This window comes from Eptatretus burgeri, chromosome 1, assembly GCF_056783735.1.
Source record: "Eptatretus burgeri isolate ZD-2024b chromosome 1, Ebu_testis_v1, whole genome shotgun sequence".
NCBI lineage: Eukaryota > Metazoa > Chordata > Myxini > Myxiniformes > Myxinidae > Eptatretus > Eptatretus burgeri.
The window spans coordinates 107,071,979-107,090,627 of record NC_140961.1 but is presented as its reverse complement, the minus strand read 5'-3'; the positions used below and the strand labels follow the sequence as shown (position 1 = coordinate 107,090,627).

The 18,649-nt window shown below is 45.0% G+C and overlaps 1 protein-coding gene across 6 annotated transcripts in view; it reads right to left on the bottom strand.

The window, feature by feature from the left end:
* The window catches only part of LOC147035137 (low molecular weight phosphotyrosine protein phosphatase-like), a 55,187-nt gene that overhangs the window by 32,893 nt on the left and 3,645 nt on the right, over positions 1–18,649 (bottom strand). For 2 of the 6 annotated variants that reach the window (XM_085894180.1, XM_085894189.1), the window contains exon 1: positions 10,464–10,651. The exons of 1 other annotated variant lie outside the window; for it this stretch is intronic. Coding sequence is in view for 1 of the 5 variants with exons in the window: in XM_085894171.1 (XP_085750297.1) it covers positions 10,464–10,494 (31 nt within the window). In the remaining 4 variants the exon portion in view is untranslated. Of the gene's footprint in view, positions 1–10,432; positions 10,773–18,649 lie in introns of those variants that run through there. 3 more of the 6 variants (XR_015061469.1, XM_085894171.1, XM_085894198.1) reach the window with 3 other exon arrangements.

The window sequence follows — 18,649 nt, the reverse complement described above, 5'->3', positions numbered from 1 at the left end:
ATTCCACCAAAAGCACACAGAAAAGAAAAACACAATTCAATTTACACAAAAAGCAAATGCGACAATGCAGATCTAATACCGATTACACGAGCACACGGCAACACTTATACAATTTTACTTCACAGACGGCGCCGACAACACATACCCAAAACCAAGGAAAAGAACACCCTCAAAGATGAGGCGGGCCTGAGGCCGAGACCGGGTCGGGCCTACCCGTCTGGTGATGAGACGCGGAGCGGCGATGCTGCCTCAACTCCGCGGGCCTCGCGGGCAGTGTCTGGTAGGGGGTGGGAAAGGGGCCCCCTTGGTCGCACTATCTCAGCGCGGGGGGAAACAGGAGGGGGTTGCTGATGCTCGGGGTATAGAGGATTTCCCCTCTGCCTCGAGTCCCGCGACGAGCGTCTCCACCTCGGCCAGGTCGCGCTGTCGGCCTCCCTGGGGTGCAGCTCCCTGCACGACGCGAGCACCCCCTCGTCTGCCCTCGCCGCCTCTCCACAGCTCCGTCCCCTCCGCTCCGACTCCAACGCACACGACGCCGACCAGCTCCTTCTTGCCAACTCCACCGCCCGCGAAGTCTTAACTCTCTGTTCTCTTGACTGACGAACGCGGTCGCTTATATCAGCCCCGTGGCTTCGCCCTCTCATCTTTGACCCCCTCCCTTCGACCTTTCACCTCGCTCCCCATTGGCCCGAGAAAAAGTGGGCGTGAATGCTTTTTGATCCATAAATTTACATATATCGATCGCCCTCCAACGCCCCGGGGGCGGGGCCAAATCGACCCTCGCTCACCGATTGGATGGAACAAAAGTGGGCGTGTGTCGTTTTTGATCCGTTTTTGAAGCAGAAAATCCGTGGTTTTGTACACGCTGTTCGGCGCGCGCCCTGCACGAGTCCAACACCGGTACCCACAAGCGGCGCAAGAACGGTGGCGATGCGACGGTTGTGAGGTGTGACGTGAAGGTCGTGGCGGTTGTGGTTGATGTTGTTGTGGTTGGTGGTTGATGTTGTGACTGGTGGTGGTAACAATGGCGGTTGGTCCAAAATAAAGATAGTTAAAGAAAAACGGCTATCCTGAAGAGTCGCAGCACGCATAAATGACATGTATTCCCACTAGACAACGGGTTTGGTCCTAACTACACATGTACTTACTGAGATACCTCACCTAAGGGACCTGAATGGTGGTTTGCGAATTTGGTAACCACAACAATATTATATATATATATATATATATATATATATATATATATATATATATATATATATATATATATATATATATATATATATATATATATATATATATATATATATATATATACATATACACACATTTCAGGGAGATGTTAACAAACATTAATCTTTATAAACAGCTGTGTGTGAAGGGTGGAAAAAAAGAAAATTTGGCTCGGTAATTTAGAAAACACGTCAATATGGCAAATGGCTCAGAATCGGTGTTTTTTCAACTCATCACCCACTCAAGGCGACAGGGCACGGACCACTCGCCACCCGCTCAGGGCGACGGGGCACGGACCACTCGCCACCCGCTCAGGGCGACGGGGCACGGACCACTCGCCACCCGCTCAGGGCGACGGGGCACGGACAAATCGCCAACCGCTCAGGGCGACGGGGCACGGACCACTCGCCACCCGCTCAGGGCGACGAGGCACGGACCACTCGCCACCCGCTCAGGGCGACGGGGCACGGACCACTCGCCACCCGCTCAGGGCGACGGGGCACGGACCACGAAACGCCCGCTGCTCAGGGCGACGGGGCACGGACCACGAAACGCCCGCTGCTCAGGGCGACGGGGCACGGACCACGAAACGCCCGCTGCTCAGGGCGACGGGGCACGGACCACGAAACGCCCGCTGCTCAGGGCGACGGGGCACGGACCACGAAACGCCCGCTGCTCAGGCGACGGGGCACGTACCACGAAACGCCCGCTGCTCAGGGCGACGGGGCACGGACCACGAAACGCCCGCTGCTCAGGGCGACGGGGCACGGACCACGAAACGCCCGCTGCTCAGGGCGACGGGGCACGGACCACGAAACGCCCGCTGCTCAGGGCGACGGGGCACGGACCACGAAACGCCCGCTGCTCAGGGCGACGGGGCACGGACCACGAAACGCCCGCTGCTCAGGGCGACGGGGCACGGACCACGAAACGCCCGCTGCTCAGGGCGACGGGGCACGGACCACGAAACGCCCGCTGCTCAGGGCGACGGGGCACGGACCACGAAACGCCCGCTGCTCAGGGCGACGGGGCACGGACCACGAAACGCCCGCTGCTCAGGGCGACGGGGCACGGACCACGAAACGCCCGCTGCTCAGGGCGACGGGGCACGGACCACGAAACGCCCGCTGCTCAGGGCGACGGGGCACGGACCACGAAACGCCCGCTGCTCAGGGCGACGGGGCACGGACCACGAAACGCCCGCTGCTCAGGGCGACGGGGCACGGACCACGAAACGCCCGCTGCTCAGGCGACGGGGCACGTACCACGAAACGCCCGCTGCTCAGGGCGACGGGGCACGGACCACGAAACGCCCGCTGCTCAGGGCGACGGGGCACGAAACACGAAACGCCCGCTGCTCAGGGCGACGGGGCACGAAACACGAAACACGAAACGCCCGCTGCTCAGGGCGACGGGGCACGAAACACGAAACGCCCGCTGCTCAGGGCGACGGGGCACGAAACACGAAACGCCCGCTGCTCAGGGCGACGGGGCACGAAACACGAAACGCCCGCTGCTCAGGGCGACGGGGCACGGACCACGAAACGCCCGCTGCTCAGGCGACGGGGCACGGACCACGAAACGCCCGCTGCTCAGGGCGACGGCGGGGCACGGGCACGAAACGCCCGCTGCTCAGGGCGACGGGGCACGAAACACGAAACGCCCGCTGCTCAGGGCGACGGGGCACGAAACACGAAACGCCCGCTGCTCAGGGCGACGGGGCACGAAACACGAAACGCCCGCTGCTCAGGGCGACGGGGCACGAAACACGAAACGCCCGCTGCTCAGGGCGACGGGGCACGAAACACCCGCTGCTCAGGGCGACGGGGCACGAAACACCCGCTGCTCAGGGCGACGGGGCACGAAACACCCGCTGCTCAGGGCGACGGGGCACGAAACACCCGCTGCTCAGGGCGACGGGGCACGAAACACCCGCTGCTCAGGGCGACGGGGCACGAAACACCCGCTGCTCAGGGCGACGGGGCACGAAACACCCGCTGCTCAGGGCGACGGGGCACGAAACACCCGCTGCTCAGGGCGACGGGGCACGAAACACCCGCTGCTCAGGGCGACGGGGCACGAAACACCCGCTGCTCAGGGCGACGGGGCACGAAACACCCGCTGCTCAGGGCGACGGGGCACGGCACGAAACACCCGCTGCTCAGGGCGGCGGGGCACGAAACACCCGCTGCTCAGGGCGACGGGGCACGAAACACCCGCTGCTCAGGGCGACGGGGCACGAAACACCCGCTGCTCAGGGCGACGGGGCACGAAACACCCGCTGCTCAGGGCGACGGGGCACGAAACACCCGCTGCTCAGGGCGACGGGGCACGAATCACCCGCTGCTCAGGGCGACGGGGCACGAATCACCCGCTCTGTATGAAGTGGCGGGCAAAAGCGTTTGCAGTGAGTGAATGATTCACTAAGGAGGACATAGCGTGGTACCGGTATCCAGTGTAAGGTGTTCGCCAAGTGGCTTAAACACTCATGCACGGACTCCAATTAAATGGTTGAATTGTTGCATTTCCTACATTATTGTACATATTTATTTTTGGTTCGGTAATTAAACCGGCAAAATCCCCAGTCAAGTCTCCCGTTACTTTGCATTTCCCTTGCGCGCATCAGGTTTCCGCCAAGAACTCGAATGCCTCAGCTGTAACCGTTTGGCCATCTGTGCACGGTCGGTTTTAACTGGCTGTACACACGACAACATTATCTCTAATTCAGTATCTAAAAAAGGCTGTGATGAATATCCCATTAACACTCCCCCCCCCTCCTCGCTCCCTGAGTGTATAGCTAAACCAGTATCTATACCTCGCCTAATTTAATTTTTTTTCCCCCATTAACCTCAGTTTCTTTCCCCACAATTACGCAAAGATTGGTATTCCCATCAGCGAAGCAACAGGTCTTACATTCCAGTATTTCTAATTTCAGTTGTGACCATAGAATGGTGGAACAGTATTACATCTTGTAACCATATTTGAACTGTAGTAGTTGTAGCAGAAGTAGTGGAAGTGGTGGTGGTTTTACTGAAGTGTCGAGCATTTGTAGGAAGCCAGCAAATGCAGGGGTGATAAACTACATGAACAAATATAACAAGATCTCAGAGAAACTTATAGGTGCCATAAAAACTGCACATCATATCAAGAAAACATCTCCAAACAAAGTGCAGTCAGAGTGGAACCAATCGTCAAACAGTCGCAAGTCCAAAGGAATCCCATTCAAGTTTCGAGACAAATGCCTTTTCTTCGGAGAAAAATGTTTATTGGAACCTGATCCACACCATCCAGATCGTTGGTGCAGAATTGTGCAGACTGTGGGGACTCACTCAAGACATTCAAGGAAGGTTTTATGGAGATATGTGGTTAGAAAGATGATTAATGGGCACATCAAGTTAAAACAACTTCAATCCACTGTCAGTGATCTGAATGCAGCTGATGCTCAATACCAGAAAGACGGCTCGTTGATATTCAGAAGTAACGCAAAGGCCACAGAGAAGCAAGGTGGTCCTGTTGAGGAATCATTCAAATTGGTGGTCAATGATATTAGGGATGCATGATCACGTATCTGGAACTCAACTGAAATTGATCAGTTGTATTAATCATATAAGGGGGTGTTGTCACCATGACATCTGTTGATGAAGGACCTGTCAGAGAGATTTGGGTCAGACCTTATTGTCTCAAGTGACACTGTTGCTATCATCTTTTGTCTTCAAAACGCAAGCTTAAAGTTACCTGAAACTGGTAGCCAATAATGACAATACTGATGAGAACATGGCTTTGAGAAAAACTAACCAAAAAAGATTGTTGGAGAATCAGAACAGCTCAAACATGATCTGTCAATATATGACACCAGAATATGCCGAAATTATACTTTGGCAGAGACCAGCCCAACATTATTGAGACTGCTGTCTCTCATTACCCTGAAACAGGAATCTACTCCACCAGCAAATATGACAGGAAACCTGGTGATAAGTGCCATCATGAACAAGCAAACATCTTTATAGAATGGACTGGGGCAGTGATGCGAGTGAAAGCAACATTTCAACTGCTACATGACTTCAGGGTAACTTCATCAAATGACAAGGTGCTTCGATTCAAAGCTTCAGCAACACATGCTGCTGCAAAGAGCAAGGAGCATTTGGGCATATCACATGATGCATGATGACATGGGATTGGTCAAAGTTGTTGCAGACAACTTCGATGCGAACATCTCATCACAGAGTGAACTGCAAACCACCCATGCCCTGGCAATCCTCCTCATCTAGGTACAGCAGTATCAATATGAGCATAGCACAACAGAGTCAAACAAAATCGAATGCCTGAAAAAGTCAGATGACAACATGTTTTTCCTGATGTACCAGTAGTGTTAACGAAGGCCAATAGAAGTCAGATGCTGGTTCATATAGCCACCCATTCTCCAATTCCCCTCAAAGTGCTGGACAGACAACAGATCTCTGGTAAGAGCAAACTAAACTGACTTCATATTTATGAAAGATGTTGTGGCTGTAGCAAAAACGGCTAAGTTCATCGTTTTTAACACCAGTCATTCCAGAGAACAAAGCCATGCAGTCAAACCCAAAAGCAAGGCTGTATGCCTACCATTGATAGATATGACTCCAGCCGAGCCAGATACCATGTTCTCTACACACTGGAATAAATGTTATAAAATATTTAGTTCTGACCAGAAATGTGTCTATTTTCACTGCAAACAGAGTTTGTTTGTTTCTTTGTATTTTTCCCCCTCAAAAACAGCATCGGGACACATCATTTACTTATTTTTGTATGAAAACATTTGTAAAGCGTCGATAATGACATTGTACACTCTGGGCCAAAAAATAAAAAAAATAAACAAACAAAAAACAGCAAAGCTGTTTCGTTTTTCAAATTTGGAGCAAGAGATGTACAATACATATTGGGTTTTTCAAATGTGGAGCTATAGATGTACAGTACATATTGGTTTTTTTTAATTTGGAGCTATAGATGCACAGTACATATTGGGTTTTTTTTAATTTGGAGCTATAGATATACAGTGCATATTGTTTTTTTTAATTTGGAGCTATAGATGTACAGTACATATTGGGTTTTTCTAATGTGGAGCTATAGATTTACAGTACATATTGTTTTTTTTTTAATTTGGAGTTATAGATGCACAGTACATATTGGGTTTTTCAAATTTGGAGCTGTAGATACACAGTACATATTGAGTTTTTTTAATTTGGAGTTATAGATGTACAGTACATATTCCAGTTTTAAATGATTACTCATGTTACAGTTGCTAAAAGCACTCCATGCAGTTTACAGCAATTGTTATGAAAAAAAAAATCGTGTTTTAAGAAGTTTTGTTCTCAAAAATACGAAAATTACTAAATTTCTGTATTTTCGCCTTTCATGTTTTTTAAAGGCCAATATCAGGTAAGAGAAAATAGATCAAAATTTCAGAAATAAAAAGGAAGATAAGACTGTTTTGTGTTGTTCTGTGTCACAAAGAAAGAATTCAATTTTTTTTTACTGTTTGAAGTACTGTATACTAGATACTGCAATACATTTTTAGGATGTCATCATGTTTTCTGACTGTTTAATGCATACGGAGTGCCTAAATTGCTCCAATTTATGACTTGTACAGTAGTGTCGGTCATATTTTTGTGTTTCAATTTAGAAATGCTCCAACGAAAGGGAAGTTCCATGCTGATGGGGATATTAAAAATCGAATTGCTTGTCTTTGTCAAGCAGGCAAGACATATTCTGAAATCCACAAGCTCCTGAAGCTGAAGGAGAAAATCCCTACTTCTCTGCATACCATAAAGTTAATAAGTCTACTGTTCCAGAAAACCGGTTCTACTGCAAGGAAGAAGGGATCTGGCAGGCCTAGAGCCACCACAAGTGAAGATGACAGGTGACTGAAATTACAAGTTCTCCAGGAAAGAGAAGAAAAGCTTGCAGAAACTGTCAGAGGAGTTAAGAACTGCTGAAAACAAGACTTCCAGAAAGACCATCACAAGAAGGTTGATTGATGCTGGTTTTACTTCAAGAAGATGTGCTAAGAAGCCTCTATTAAAGATAAAAAAATTCAGATTGCACTTTTTGGCCGAATATGAGAATTGTGATTCAGACTTGTTTCAGAGAGGTCTGTAGAGTAATGAATCGAAATGAGCTTTGCAGTGATGCCCCTGAACGTAGCCTTCACAGATCTGGTGAGAGATTCAACCTTGAGTGCATTTCAACAACTGTAAAGCATGGAGGAGGTGGAATCATGGTCTGGAGTACATTTTCGTCTGCTGGTGTTGGTGAGCTGATAAGGTGTGAACAGTCAATTACTGCCAAAGAATACCAGAAAATATTCGAGAAAGGATTACTTCTCAGCCTCCAAAAGTTATTTCCTGGAGAGAAATGCAAATGTCATTTTTCAACAAGATAACGCCCCTGCCCATCCTGTAAATGTCACCAAAAAAGTTCCTGAAACATGTTCTGGCCTGGTCAGTGTCCCGATTTAAACCCCATCGAGAATATTGGGCTTATATTCAACACAATCTTATTGGAAGGAAATTTACAAATTCAGATCAACTTTGGGAAGCTGTCAAACATGAATGGGATAATATTGACATTTCTAAGTGCAAGAAGCTTTCTGAATGTTTGACAAAAAGACTGGATTATAGAAAGCTAAGGGACAATCTATTTCATAATGTCATGTGCAGTTATTTCTGCAAGTTGTGGTATTTTGGTGGGTTTTTTTTAATGCATGGTAAAATAGTTATAACAACAACAACAAATTATTATTATTTTTAATTGTCTTGACTTTTTTTGCCCCGGAGTGTTGACCCGAGTGATGCATTTTATTGGGTTCCTACACCTTTAAAACTTGGGTTCTGCAATCAAAATCAAGTCTCAATGTACACTAATAAATGTCAGTGGGTGTGTGTGTGTGTCAGTCAGTCAGTCAGTGTGTCTCCTCCACAACTTAACCATGAAACCTAGTGGCCCCAAACTTTGTGTGGAAACAAAGGGAATGCCAAGAAGTGCAAGAGCGAAAATTGGGTGTTTGGGTTCATTTAAACACCCCTTTGAAGATAATTAACGGCCTTATTTAATTATATCCTTTATCAAGACGTCATCCTTGGTCAGCTCACTTTCCCTCGCAGAGGTCTCAATTCACCATTTTTTGCCTTAAGTTGGAACAGGCCACAACTGTTTCTTAACGACAAAGCGCTCAATTTAATTTTTTTCACTTTCCTCACTCATATCGTTGAATATTCATGACTACAAATCACTGCATACATCACATTTGTAAGTGCTGAAGCTTTCAAATTAAGAGCTTGGAGCGATTTTATGCATCATCTGATGCGATTTTCCACGATCGACTCTCACCACCTAATTAAAGAACATAATCGAAATATGATTTTGGTTTTGAGGATCGCATCACGTGGACTAAATAAGTTTCGAAATCTGCAGTGAAATTTGAAAATGTCATGAAATTGGCGGTTTGTTTTGGTTTTTGCGGGTACGTCCCATCACCAATCAGCTTGCTGGCGCTTGCTAAGACAGCCGTTCATTATCGACCGTTTTCTCGAGTGCTTAAGCCACTTGTCGAGCGCTCTTCTAACTTCAATATCAAAAAGCATGCATGGCAATAGTGGCAGTGTGACCACTCCTTGGCTTTTTTCACAAGATCTTGGCTATTCGTTGTTCACCTTGGCTTTCTATTATCATCGCTTTTCCGAAACTTGTGAATTCTTGTATTTTTTCATTGGCTCACCTTGGCATTTATGAAAAATGATGAGTGATCACACTGGATAGCGCAGCTAGGTTCTCCGTGGGGAGATCTTCGGAGTTCGGAAAGCAAAATAAGAGGACGACATTGAGTAAGGCAACAGGACAAGTGCACTACAAGTTCAAGATAATTAACCTCCGCCATCGATGATGGACGGAGGTTACTGTTTTTACCCGTCTGTTTGTTTGTTTGTGAACAGTATTACGGAAAAACTCCTGGACGGATTTCGACGAAACTTGGTGGGGGGATTAGGTATGGTTCAAGGATCATGCCATTAGATTTTGGACTTGGTCCAAAGTCCAATATGGCCGCTATGGCGGCCATTTTGAAAAAATATTTGAATTTTTGTTTTTGCATTTCTACATGTTTAAAGTGATTTCCAAACAAAAAAAAAATTGTTAGAGAAAAAAAAAATTTTTGCAACTTTTTTCAAAAAATTTCGATTTTATTTGAAAAATATTTGAATTTTATTTTTTTGCATTTCTGCATGTTTTAAGTGATTTCCACCCCCCCCCCCAAAAAAAATTTGTTAGAGAAAAAAACAAACAAATTTTGCAACTTTTTTTTCAAAAAAATTTCGATTTTATTTTTTTGGCATTTCTACATGCGCGTCGATCTAGTTTAGTTTATTCAATCGTGGTTCAGTAGAGTCTGATCCGTTTTGACCTACAATGAATAGGATATCAGGTTCACTTAAGTGACCCAGCAGTATTGGCAGCGGAGGTTTTGCACTCTACCGAGTGCTCCCCCTCGAGTTGGTAAATGTGTTTTCAGTGGCTACAAAATACAAAGCAATGACTCCCCACACCACGGCAGGATAGCCGAGAGGTACGTACACATGCTCACTAGCTCAAAGCTGCCTGGCCTGGGTTCGAATCTCAACCCAGATATAAATTGTCATCTCAGTGTGTGTGTGTGTGTGTGTGTGTGTGTCGTCTCGGATGTACGTTAAACTCCCTCCCACCTCTCTCCTCTCTCCTCCACAACCCCCTCTCTAAAAAAAGAAAAATTCCCCAAAACGGTGCCGGCTGATTTATGACCAGTGGGAGTCAATGTTTTGAGAAACAGCAATAAAATTGAAACATTGTATTTGTATTTACCCCAAAGCACACTTTTGTGGTCTGCCACCAGACTATACATCATTTGATCCTCATGTACAGTAACATGTCCGCCCGTTACTGCACTGTACACAAGTTTCTGCTTCACAAATAGTTCATAACAACGACGGACAGGTTCCTCAAGGCACTTTCGACACAATATATATATATATATATGTATATATATATATATATATATATATATATGTATATATATATATATATATATATATATATATATATATATATATATATATATATATATATATATATATATATATAACATCCGCTCAAGTTACAATTTATTGAAAACACCACAAGCTCCGTCATGCACCCTCATCCCGCAGGAACGATAAGTGCCGCACCGAAACACACGAACAAGACCCTCCTCTTCATGACGACTCCGCGGAGCACGCAGCAGCGCAGCCGGTCAGCTCCACTCGAACGGCAAACTCTCCGTTAAAGATTCCAGTTGGGTTCCCTTTGGCGTCTTCACCACCAGCTGTGCTATACAAGACGACACCCAGCCGTCATCCATCACCGGTTCACCGACCGATGCTTCGTTATTTATTTATTTATTTATTCGGTTGTTTATTTCCCTCAAGCATCAGTCGGTCCACGTTTTTGTTATTATCTCCAATGTATTTGATTTTTTTTTGGCAAGAATACGCAACAAATTTTTCGATACCGCCAAAATCCGCCCGGTTATTACAAAAAAAACAAAAACAACGTGAATATCGATTACAGACGGAAATATCTTTGGAAAAGGTTATCGATATTTTTATCAAAGAGATGTGTGGAAAGAATGCTCAATGACGTCAATAAAGGCTTCCACCGGAAGTTTCTCCACGACCATCTTGCTCGGCCAGGAAAGGTAAGTTCCCCTTTTATTTGCTTTGTATGTACAAGGAACTTCAACAGAGTGTAGGAGTCCCATGGTCCGTGTGATTGACAACCAATTCGTGATTGTCCGTTCTCTATCTATACCATTAAAGAGGTGTGTGTGTGTGTGTGTGTGTGTGTGTGTGTGTGTGTGTGTGTGTGTGTGTGTGTGTGTGTGTGTGTGTGTGTGTGTGTGTGTGTGTGTGTGTGTGTGTGTGTGTGTGTGTGTGTGTGTGTGTCCATAAATCATAACATATTCTTTCTGCTAACTCCTCTCTGTCTCTGTCTCTCTCTCTGGACGGTAGTTTATGTCGGGACAGTGTTTGTCTCCGGACGTGTCCTGGTGGTGTTTATGTCTGGACGGGAGTTTGTCTCCATACTTGTCCAGACAGGAGTTTGTCTCCAGGCCATGTTTATGGTATGACTGGTAGAAAATGGATTTAAACATTGTTTTGTTTCATTATTCCGTGTTATTCAATGCAGAATCATTTTGATGAGAGGTCTGAATCGTAATTAACGCTTCACCTCATGTCCGTCTTCCCTTCCCCCACCCTCCTCTCTCCTTTCCACTCTCCCTGCTATCTCCCCACCCCCCACCCCTCTCTCCCCACCCCCCCACCCCTCTCTCCCTCTTCCCCCCTCTTTTTCTCCCTCTCCCCTTTAGTATTGCTGTCAGCGAAGCGATGGGTGGTATTTTCTCGTATTAAATAATCCCCGACCCCATTTCTTCATGGGTCGAGGGAAATGTTTTCGGCATCCCAAAAAGATATTTACAAAAACAAATCGATTTGTTCAAAATGCCAACAGGATTCGAACAGCATCGCTGGAAGGAGCGGGCTGCAGATTCGACCAATGTGTGGAGAAACCCAGACCAGAAGTCAAAAACTGCTGCAATTCTGATGTTACAATGTCTGACTCTGATGTTCTGTTTCTGATGTTACATTCTCTGATTCTGATGTTCTGTTTCTGATGTTACATTCTCTGACTGATGTTCTGTTTCTGATGTTACATTGTCTGATTCTGATGTTCTGTTTCTGATGTACCATTGTCTGATTCTGATGTTTTGTTTTTTTATGTACCATTGTCTGATTCTGATGTTTTGTTTTTTTATGTACCATTGTCTGATTCTGATGTTTTGTTTTTTACGTACCATTGTCTGATTCTGATGTTCTGTTTCTGATGTACCATTGTCTGATTCTAATGTTTTGTTTCTGATGTACCATTGTCTGATTCTAATGTTTTGTTTCTGATGTACCATTGTCTGATTCTGATGTTTTGTTTTTTTATGTACCATTGTCTGATTCTGATGTTTTGTTTTTTACGTACCATTCTCTGATTCTGATGTTCTGTTTCTGATGTTACATTCTCTGATTCTGATGTTCTGTTTCTGATGTTACATTCTCTGACTGATGTTCTGTTTCTGATGTTACATTGTCTGATTCTGATGTTCTGTTTCTGATGTACCATTGTCTGATTCTGATGTTCTATTTCTGATGTACCATTGTCTGATTCTGATGTTTTGTTTTTTACGTACCATTGTCTGATTCTGATGTTCTGTTTCTGATGTACCATTGTCTGATTCTAATGTTTTGTTTCTGATGTACCATTGTCTGATTCTAATGTTTTGTTTCTGATGTACCATTGTCTGATTCTAATGTTTTGTTTCTGATGTACCATTGTCTGATTCTAATGTTTTGTTTCTGATGTACCATTGTCTGATTCTAATGTTTTGTTTCTGATGTACCATTGTCTGATTCTAATGTTTTGTTTCTGATGTACCATTGTCTGATTCTGATGTTCTGTTTTTTATGTACCATTGTCTGATTCTGATGTTCTGTTTTTGATGTACCATTGTCTGATTCTGATGTTCTGTTTTTTATGTACCATTGTCTGATTCTGATGTTCTGTTTTTGATGTACCATTGTCTGATTCTGATGTTCTGTTTTTTATGTACCATTGTCTGATTCTGATGTTCTATTTCTGATGTACCATTGTCTGATTCTGATGTTTTGTTTTTTATGTACTATTGTCTGATTCTGATGTTTTGTTTTTTATGTACCATTGTCTGATTCTGATATACCATTGTCTGATTCTGATGTTCTGTTTTTGATGTACCATTGTCTGATTCTGATGTACCATTGTCTGACTCTGATGTTCTGTTTTTGATGTACCATTGTCTGACTCTGATGTTCTGTTTCTGTTGTACCATTGTCTGTTTCTAATGTTCTGTTTTTGATGTACCATTGTCTGATTCTGATGTACCATTGTCTGACTCTGATGTTCTGTTTTTGATGTCCCATTGTCTGACTCTGATGTTCTGTTTCTGATGTACCATCATCTGACTCTGATGTTATGTTTTTGATGTACCATTGTCTGATTCTGATGTACCATTGTCTGACTCTGATGTTCTGTTTTTGATGTCCCATTGTCTGACTCTGATGTTCTGTTTCTGATGTACCATTATCTGACTCTGATGTTATGTTTTTGATGTACCATTGTCTGATTCTGATGTACCATTGTCTGACTATGATGTTCTGTTTTTGATGTACCATTGTCTGATTCTGATGTACCATTGTCTGACTATGATGTTCTGTTTTTGATGTACCATTGTCTGATTCTGATGTTACATTCTCTGATTCTGATGTTCTGTTTCTGATATCACATTCTCTGACTGATGTTCTGTTTTTGATGTTACATTCTCTGATTTTACATTCTCTGACTGATGTTCTGTTTCTGATGTTACATTCTCTGACTGATGTTCTGTTTCTGATTTTACATTCTCTGATTCTGATGTTCTGTTTCTGATGTTACATTCTCTGATTTTGATGTTCTGTTTCTGATGTTACATTCTCTGATTCTGATGTTCTGTTTCTCATGTACCATTGTCTGATTCTGATGTTTTGTTTCTGATGTACCATTGTCTGATTCTGATGTTTTGTTTTTTATGTACCATTGTCTGATTCTGATGTTCTGTTTTTTATGTACCATTGTCTGATTCTGATGTTTTGTTTTTTATGTACCATTGTCTGATTCTGATGTTTTGTTTTTTATGTACCATTGTCTGATTCTGATGTTCTGTTTCTGATGTACCATTGTCTGATTCTGATGTTTTGTTTCTGATGTACCATTGTCTGATTCTGATGTTCTGTTTTTGATGTACCATTGTCTGATTCTGATGTTCTGTTTTTTATGTACCATTGTCTGATTCTGATGTTCTGTTTTTTATGTACCATTGTCTGATTCTGATGTTTTGTTTTTTATGTACCATTGTCTGATTCTGATGTTCTGTTTTTTATGTACCATTGTCTGATTCTGATCTGTTTTTGATGTACCATTGTCTGATTCTGCTGTTCTGTTTTTTATGTACCATTGTATGATTCTGATGTTCTGTTTCTGATGTACCATTGTCTGATTCTGATCTGTTTTTGATGTACCATTGTCTGATTCTGATGTTCTGTTTCTGATGTGCCATTGTCTGTTCCAGAGCATCGCTGTTGCCCAAGCAGTTTATTGGCAAGTTGATTGCATAATGTATGCTTCATTTCAACAAAACAATGCCCTGTGTTCATGTGATCCCAAAAGTTTTACGACAAAGCAAATTGTTATTCAGCATATTATATGTAATCATTAATTGGAATTAAGTGTCCTCATGCCTCTCTGGCACTGAGCAATGGCAGATGCCTTCAGACAGGGATTTATTTTATTTAACTTGCCAACCGATTAAAAAAAAACAGACTTGTTACACTATATCTATGTATCAGTATGTGAGGAGTCATAATCAAGTGTATATATATATATGTATATATATATGTATATATATATATATATATATGTATATATATATATATGTATATATATATGTATATATATATGTATATATATGTATATATATATATATATATATATATATATATATATGTATATATATATGTATATATATATATGTATATATATATATGTATATATATATGTATATATATATGTATATATATATATATGTATATGTATATATGTATATATATATATGTATATATATGTATATATATGTATATATATGTATATATATGTATATATATGTATATATATGTATATATATGTATATATATATATATATATATATATATATATATATATATATATATATATATATATATATTGTTGTGGGCAGGGGGTCGGTGGCAAGAACAACTGTTAGGTGGGGAAAATTCCGTCGTCTCCAACAGACTCCCCGGAATTGTCGGCCGTCGCTCCGGATAATTGCGTGAGCTATAGGGCGCAGAACCGACCGTGGTCGCCAATATCTCGATCGCGTGGCATAGGGTTATTTGTTTAGAGCCAAAGTACCTAAGTATCCACACAATCTCGTCTACCGGGGATCCACGCCCTCGGAACGCCTGGTCAAAACGGATTTACTCTACCGGCAGCGGTAAATTCACACTACCAACTACCACTTTGCCACTCACCTTTCCGGCTTGTTGCAGTCGAGCGGGGTCTGCCCAGGACGTCCCGGCTATGATAGACCGATTACCGGGGATGAAACCCCGCTTATACTCAGACCCGGACCATGCTAGATCAATGTAAGAAGGGACAGAAACGGACTGGGAACATTTCTAATAAATTTATTAACAGTAAAAAGACACAGGCAAGACTTAACGCGAATATGCATGGAATGTTTGCAAGGATTCAAGCACTTACACAGTTCTACTTAAAGACTGGCCCACACACGGACACACACACAAAAAGAAAAGAAACCCAGAGTTATTTATTGGATCCTCCAGCCGATGAGAGAGAGAGATGAGCTGGGGGTCAGAGTCCGGATGGGTACCTGGCCGTCGGAGAAAGGGGGTACTCCGTGCTGCGGCACCTGCCAATGGTCGTCGGCCTGGTCCCAGTCGCACGTGGGGGACTCGTGGTTCGTGGCAGAGCTCGGGTGGTGAATAGTCGGGGTCCACGGAGGGAGGTCGGGGTCGCTCTGCCCTTCCTTGTGGAGGCCCAGCAGAGATGCGTTCGCCGCCTCGATGACCCTCTGGTCAATCCTCGGACAGCAAAAACCAACTAAGAACTCGTAACGGCCCCTCATAACCACTGCTCGTAACCACTCAAGAACTCCAGCGCAACCCAAAAGAACACGACCGAACCCCCTCAGAACTCTCGACACTCCTCTCGACAGAACTCCCCACTGAGGATGGCGTCATAACTTTTATGGACCTCCCTCAGTGGGGAGGGGCCTTGGTGAAGCCGACGTCACTGTTCGCCCTGATTGGATGGGGCTTCCTATTGCCCTCTCTGGTTGGGCCCTTTCTGGGCGGGATTTCGGCCAGGCCGGAAAAACCCGTTCACTCCACTGCAGACTCGCTAAAAAGGACCCACAGCCAGATTGAATTGGGATGCTGGAGGAAGCGGCAAGGAACGGCTGCAAGACCCTGCCTTGGCAAGTCAGAGTGTTTGTAGACAGCAGGTGGGTAGTGATGGGGAATGGAATGGTTGTTGGTTGTTCGTTGGAGGCTTCATTGGATGTAAAGATCTAATAACATAACCAAAAAGAAGTCGCAACGCACGTTTTTGATTCTCCCACGAGACAAAAAGAAAGGGATCTGACTACCCATGTACTTAATGGGATAACTGACTTTTGGGACTTGTATGTTGAATGCAAATGGTTTCCAGATCCGAAACAATATTTTAAAGTAAACTGGAGAGCATATAATAAATTCTAATGTACTGTTTATATCTCTGGAAATTAAAGGGCTGTTCTTGAAGGAGACATATATATATATATATATATATATATATATATATATATATATATATATATATATATATATATATATATATATATATATATATATATATATATATATATAGTTGCGAATTCGCGCCCGCCGGCGTGCGATCGGCCACATGACTCGAATCGCGGCACGTCGCCCACCGGACGGACAATTCTGTCCTGACCCTCTCAGACTAACGCCGGGACCTAGTCACGGGTGGGCCTTTTGGCCTCACCACGATCGTGCCAATCGGCCCCCCGCGTGGGATAGGGTTGTTCGCCAAATTCGACCTACCTAAGTACCCACACGGAGGGTAGACCGGGCGATCACACCTCGCCGCAGGTCGACTCCGGACACGGGCCGCTTAAGCGACCCGTTCCGTACTATCGGGATAACTGAGCGGTGTTAACGTCGGCCTCGACGGTTCCGATTAGTTATCAGGCGTATTAAGCCCACTACCAACCCTTTACGTGAAGTAAGATGGGGATTCAATTAAAGAAAAGACGAAGCGAAACGGGAAAAACAGTTCAGCATGAGGCACATTTATTCCGCGGCACACGGAGAGCACACATATAGTCAAACAGTCATCAGAATGCACTTATAAAGCAACTAAAACAAAAACAACAATGCAGATCTACAACCGACTACGCGTACACACGGCAACACTTAAACAGTTTTACTTCACAGACGGCGCCGACACACATTTACTCAAAAGCAAAGGAAAAGAAAGCCAACCTCATAGGCAAGGGGGCAGACGGGTCCTGTGGGCCAATATTCGCGTGGGACCTGAAGGAGCGGTCAGGTCCGCGAGACCGGGTGGGTCCTACCCGCGTCTTCGTGATGAGCCGCAAATGTCGCAGCGCGGCGGTGCCCCGACTTCGTGCTCCTTCGCAGGTTTCGTTGGCACCGCTTGGAGTGGGGTGGGAACGGGGTCCCCTTTTCGCACTATCTCAGCGCGGGGAAAGGGGGAATTGTTGATGCTCTGGGGAAAGAGTATAGCTGGCTTGCTTGGGTCCCGTGACGAGCGATTCCACCGCGACCTCGTCGCCGACCGCCGTTTTCCTTGCCTCGGACCCGAGCTCCTCGGACTCTTCCCCCAATTCTCCTCAGCCGACTGCAGAAAACCACCTGGACGCCCTCGCCTCCCGACTCCACTCCGCGCTCCAACCCGACTTGACTGCCTCACAACAACAACTCTTGCGCAACAACTCTTCTTTCTCTCTGTCCCAAAACTCTCTTCGCTTTTCTGCCACCCAAACTCTGCTTTTCTACTCGGCGTTTTATAGGCCGGCAGGAGAACCCATATGCAAATTTCCGGATCAGGATAAGCTCGGGGGCGGAGCCACGCTCACCCATTGGACGGAGGAAAAGGGGCGTGAATTTCCCCTGATCCTAGAATTTGCATATCTCGATTCCACACAGACGCGCCTGGAGGCGGGGCCAAGCCGCCCCGCGCTTGCTGATTGGACGGATCAGAAGTGGGAGTGTAGCATTCCTGATCCGAATTCTCCTCGGAAAGGCCGCATTTTGCACTCGCGGCTCGGCGCGTATCTTGTACGAGCCCAGGACAGCCCGACGCTCGGTGCTCAAAGGTGGTGCGGGAATGGCCGCAGAAGGAGAGAGGTGAAGGTGGTGGAGGGTTTCCGGCGGTGGCCGATGGCCATGGTGCCGTTTGGAATGGCGGTGATGCGATGTTTGCGGGAGCGAGTTGTGAAGGTAATGGTCGTGGCTGTTGGCGTTGTTGTTGTTGTCTGACGGTTGGAGCGTGGTTGGTTCAAAGTAAAGATAGAACAGAAAAACGGCTATCTCAAAGCGTCGCAGCCCGAATGAATCACATTTATTCCCTCTAAACAACAGGTTTGGGGCTAACTACACATGTACTTACAGAGATATCTCACCTACGG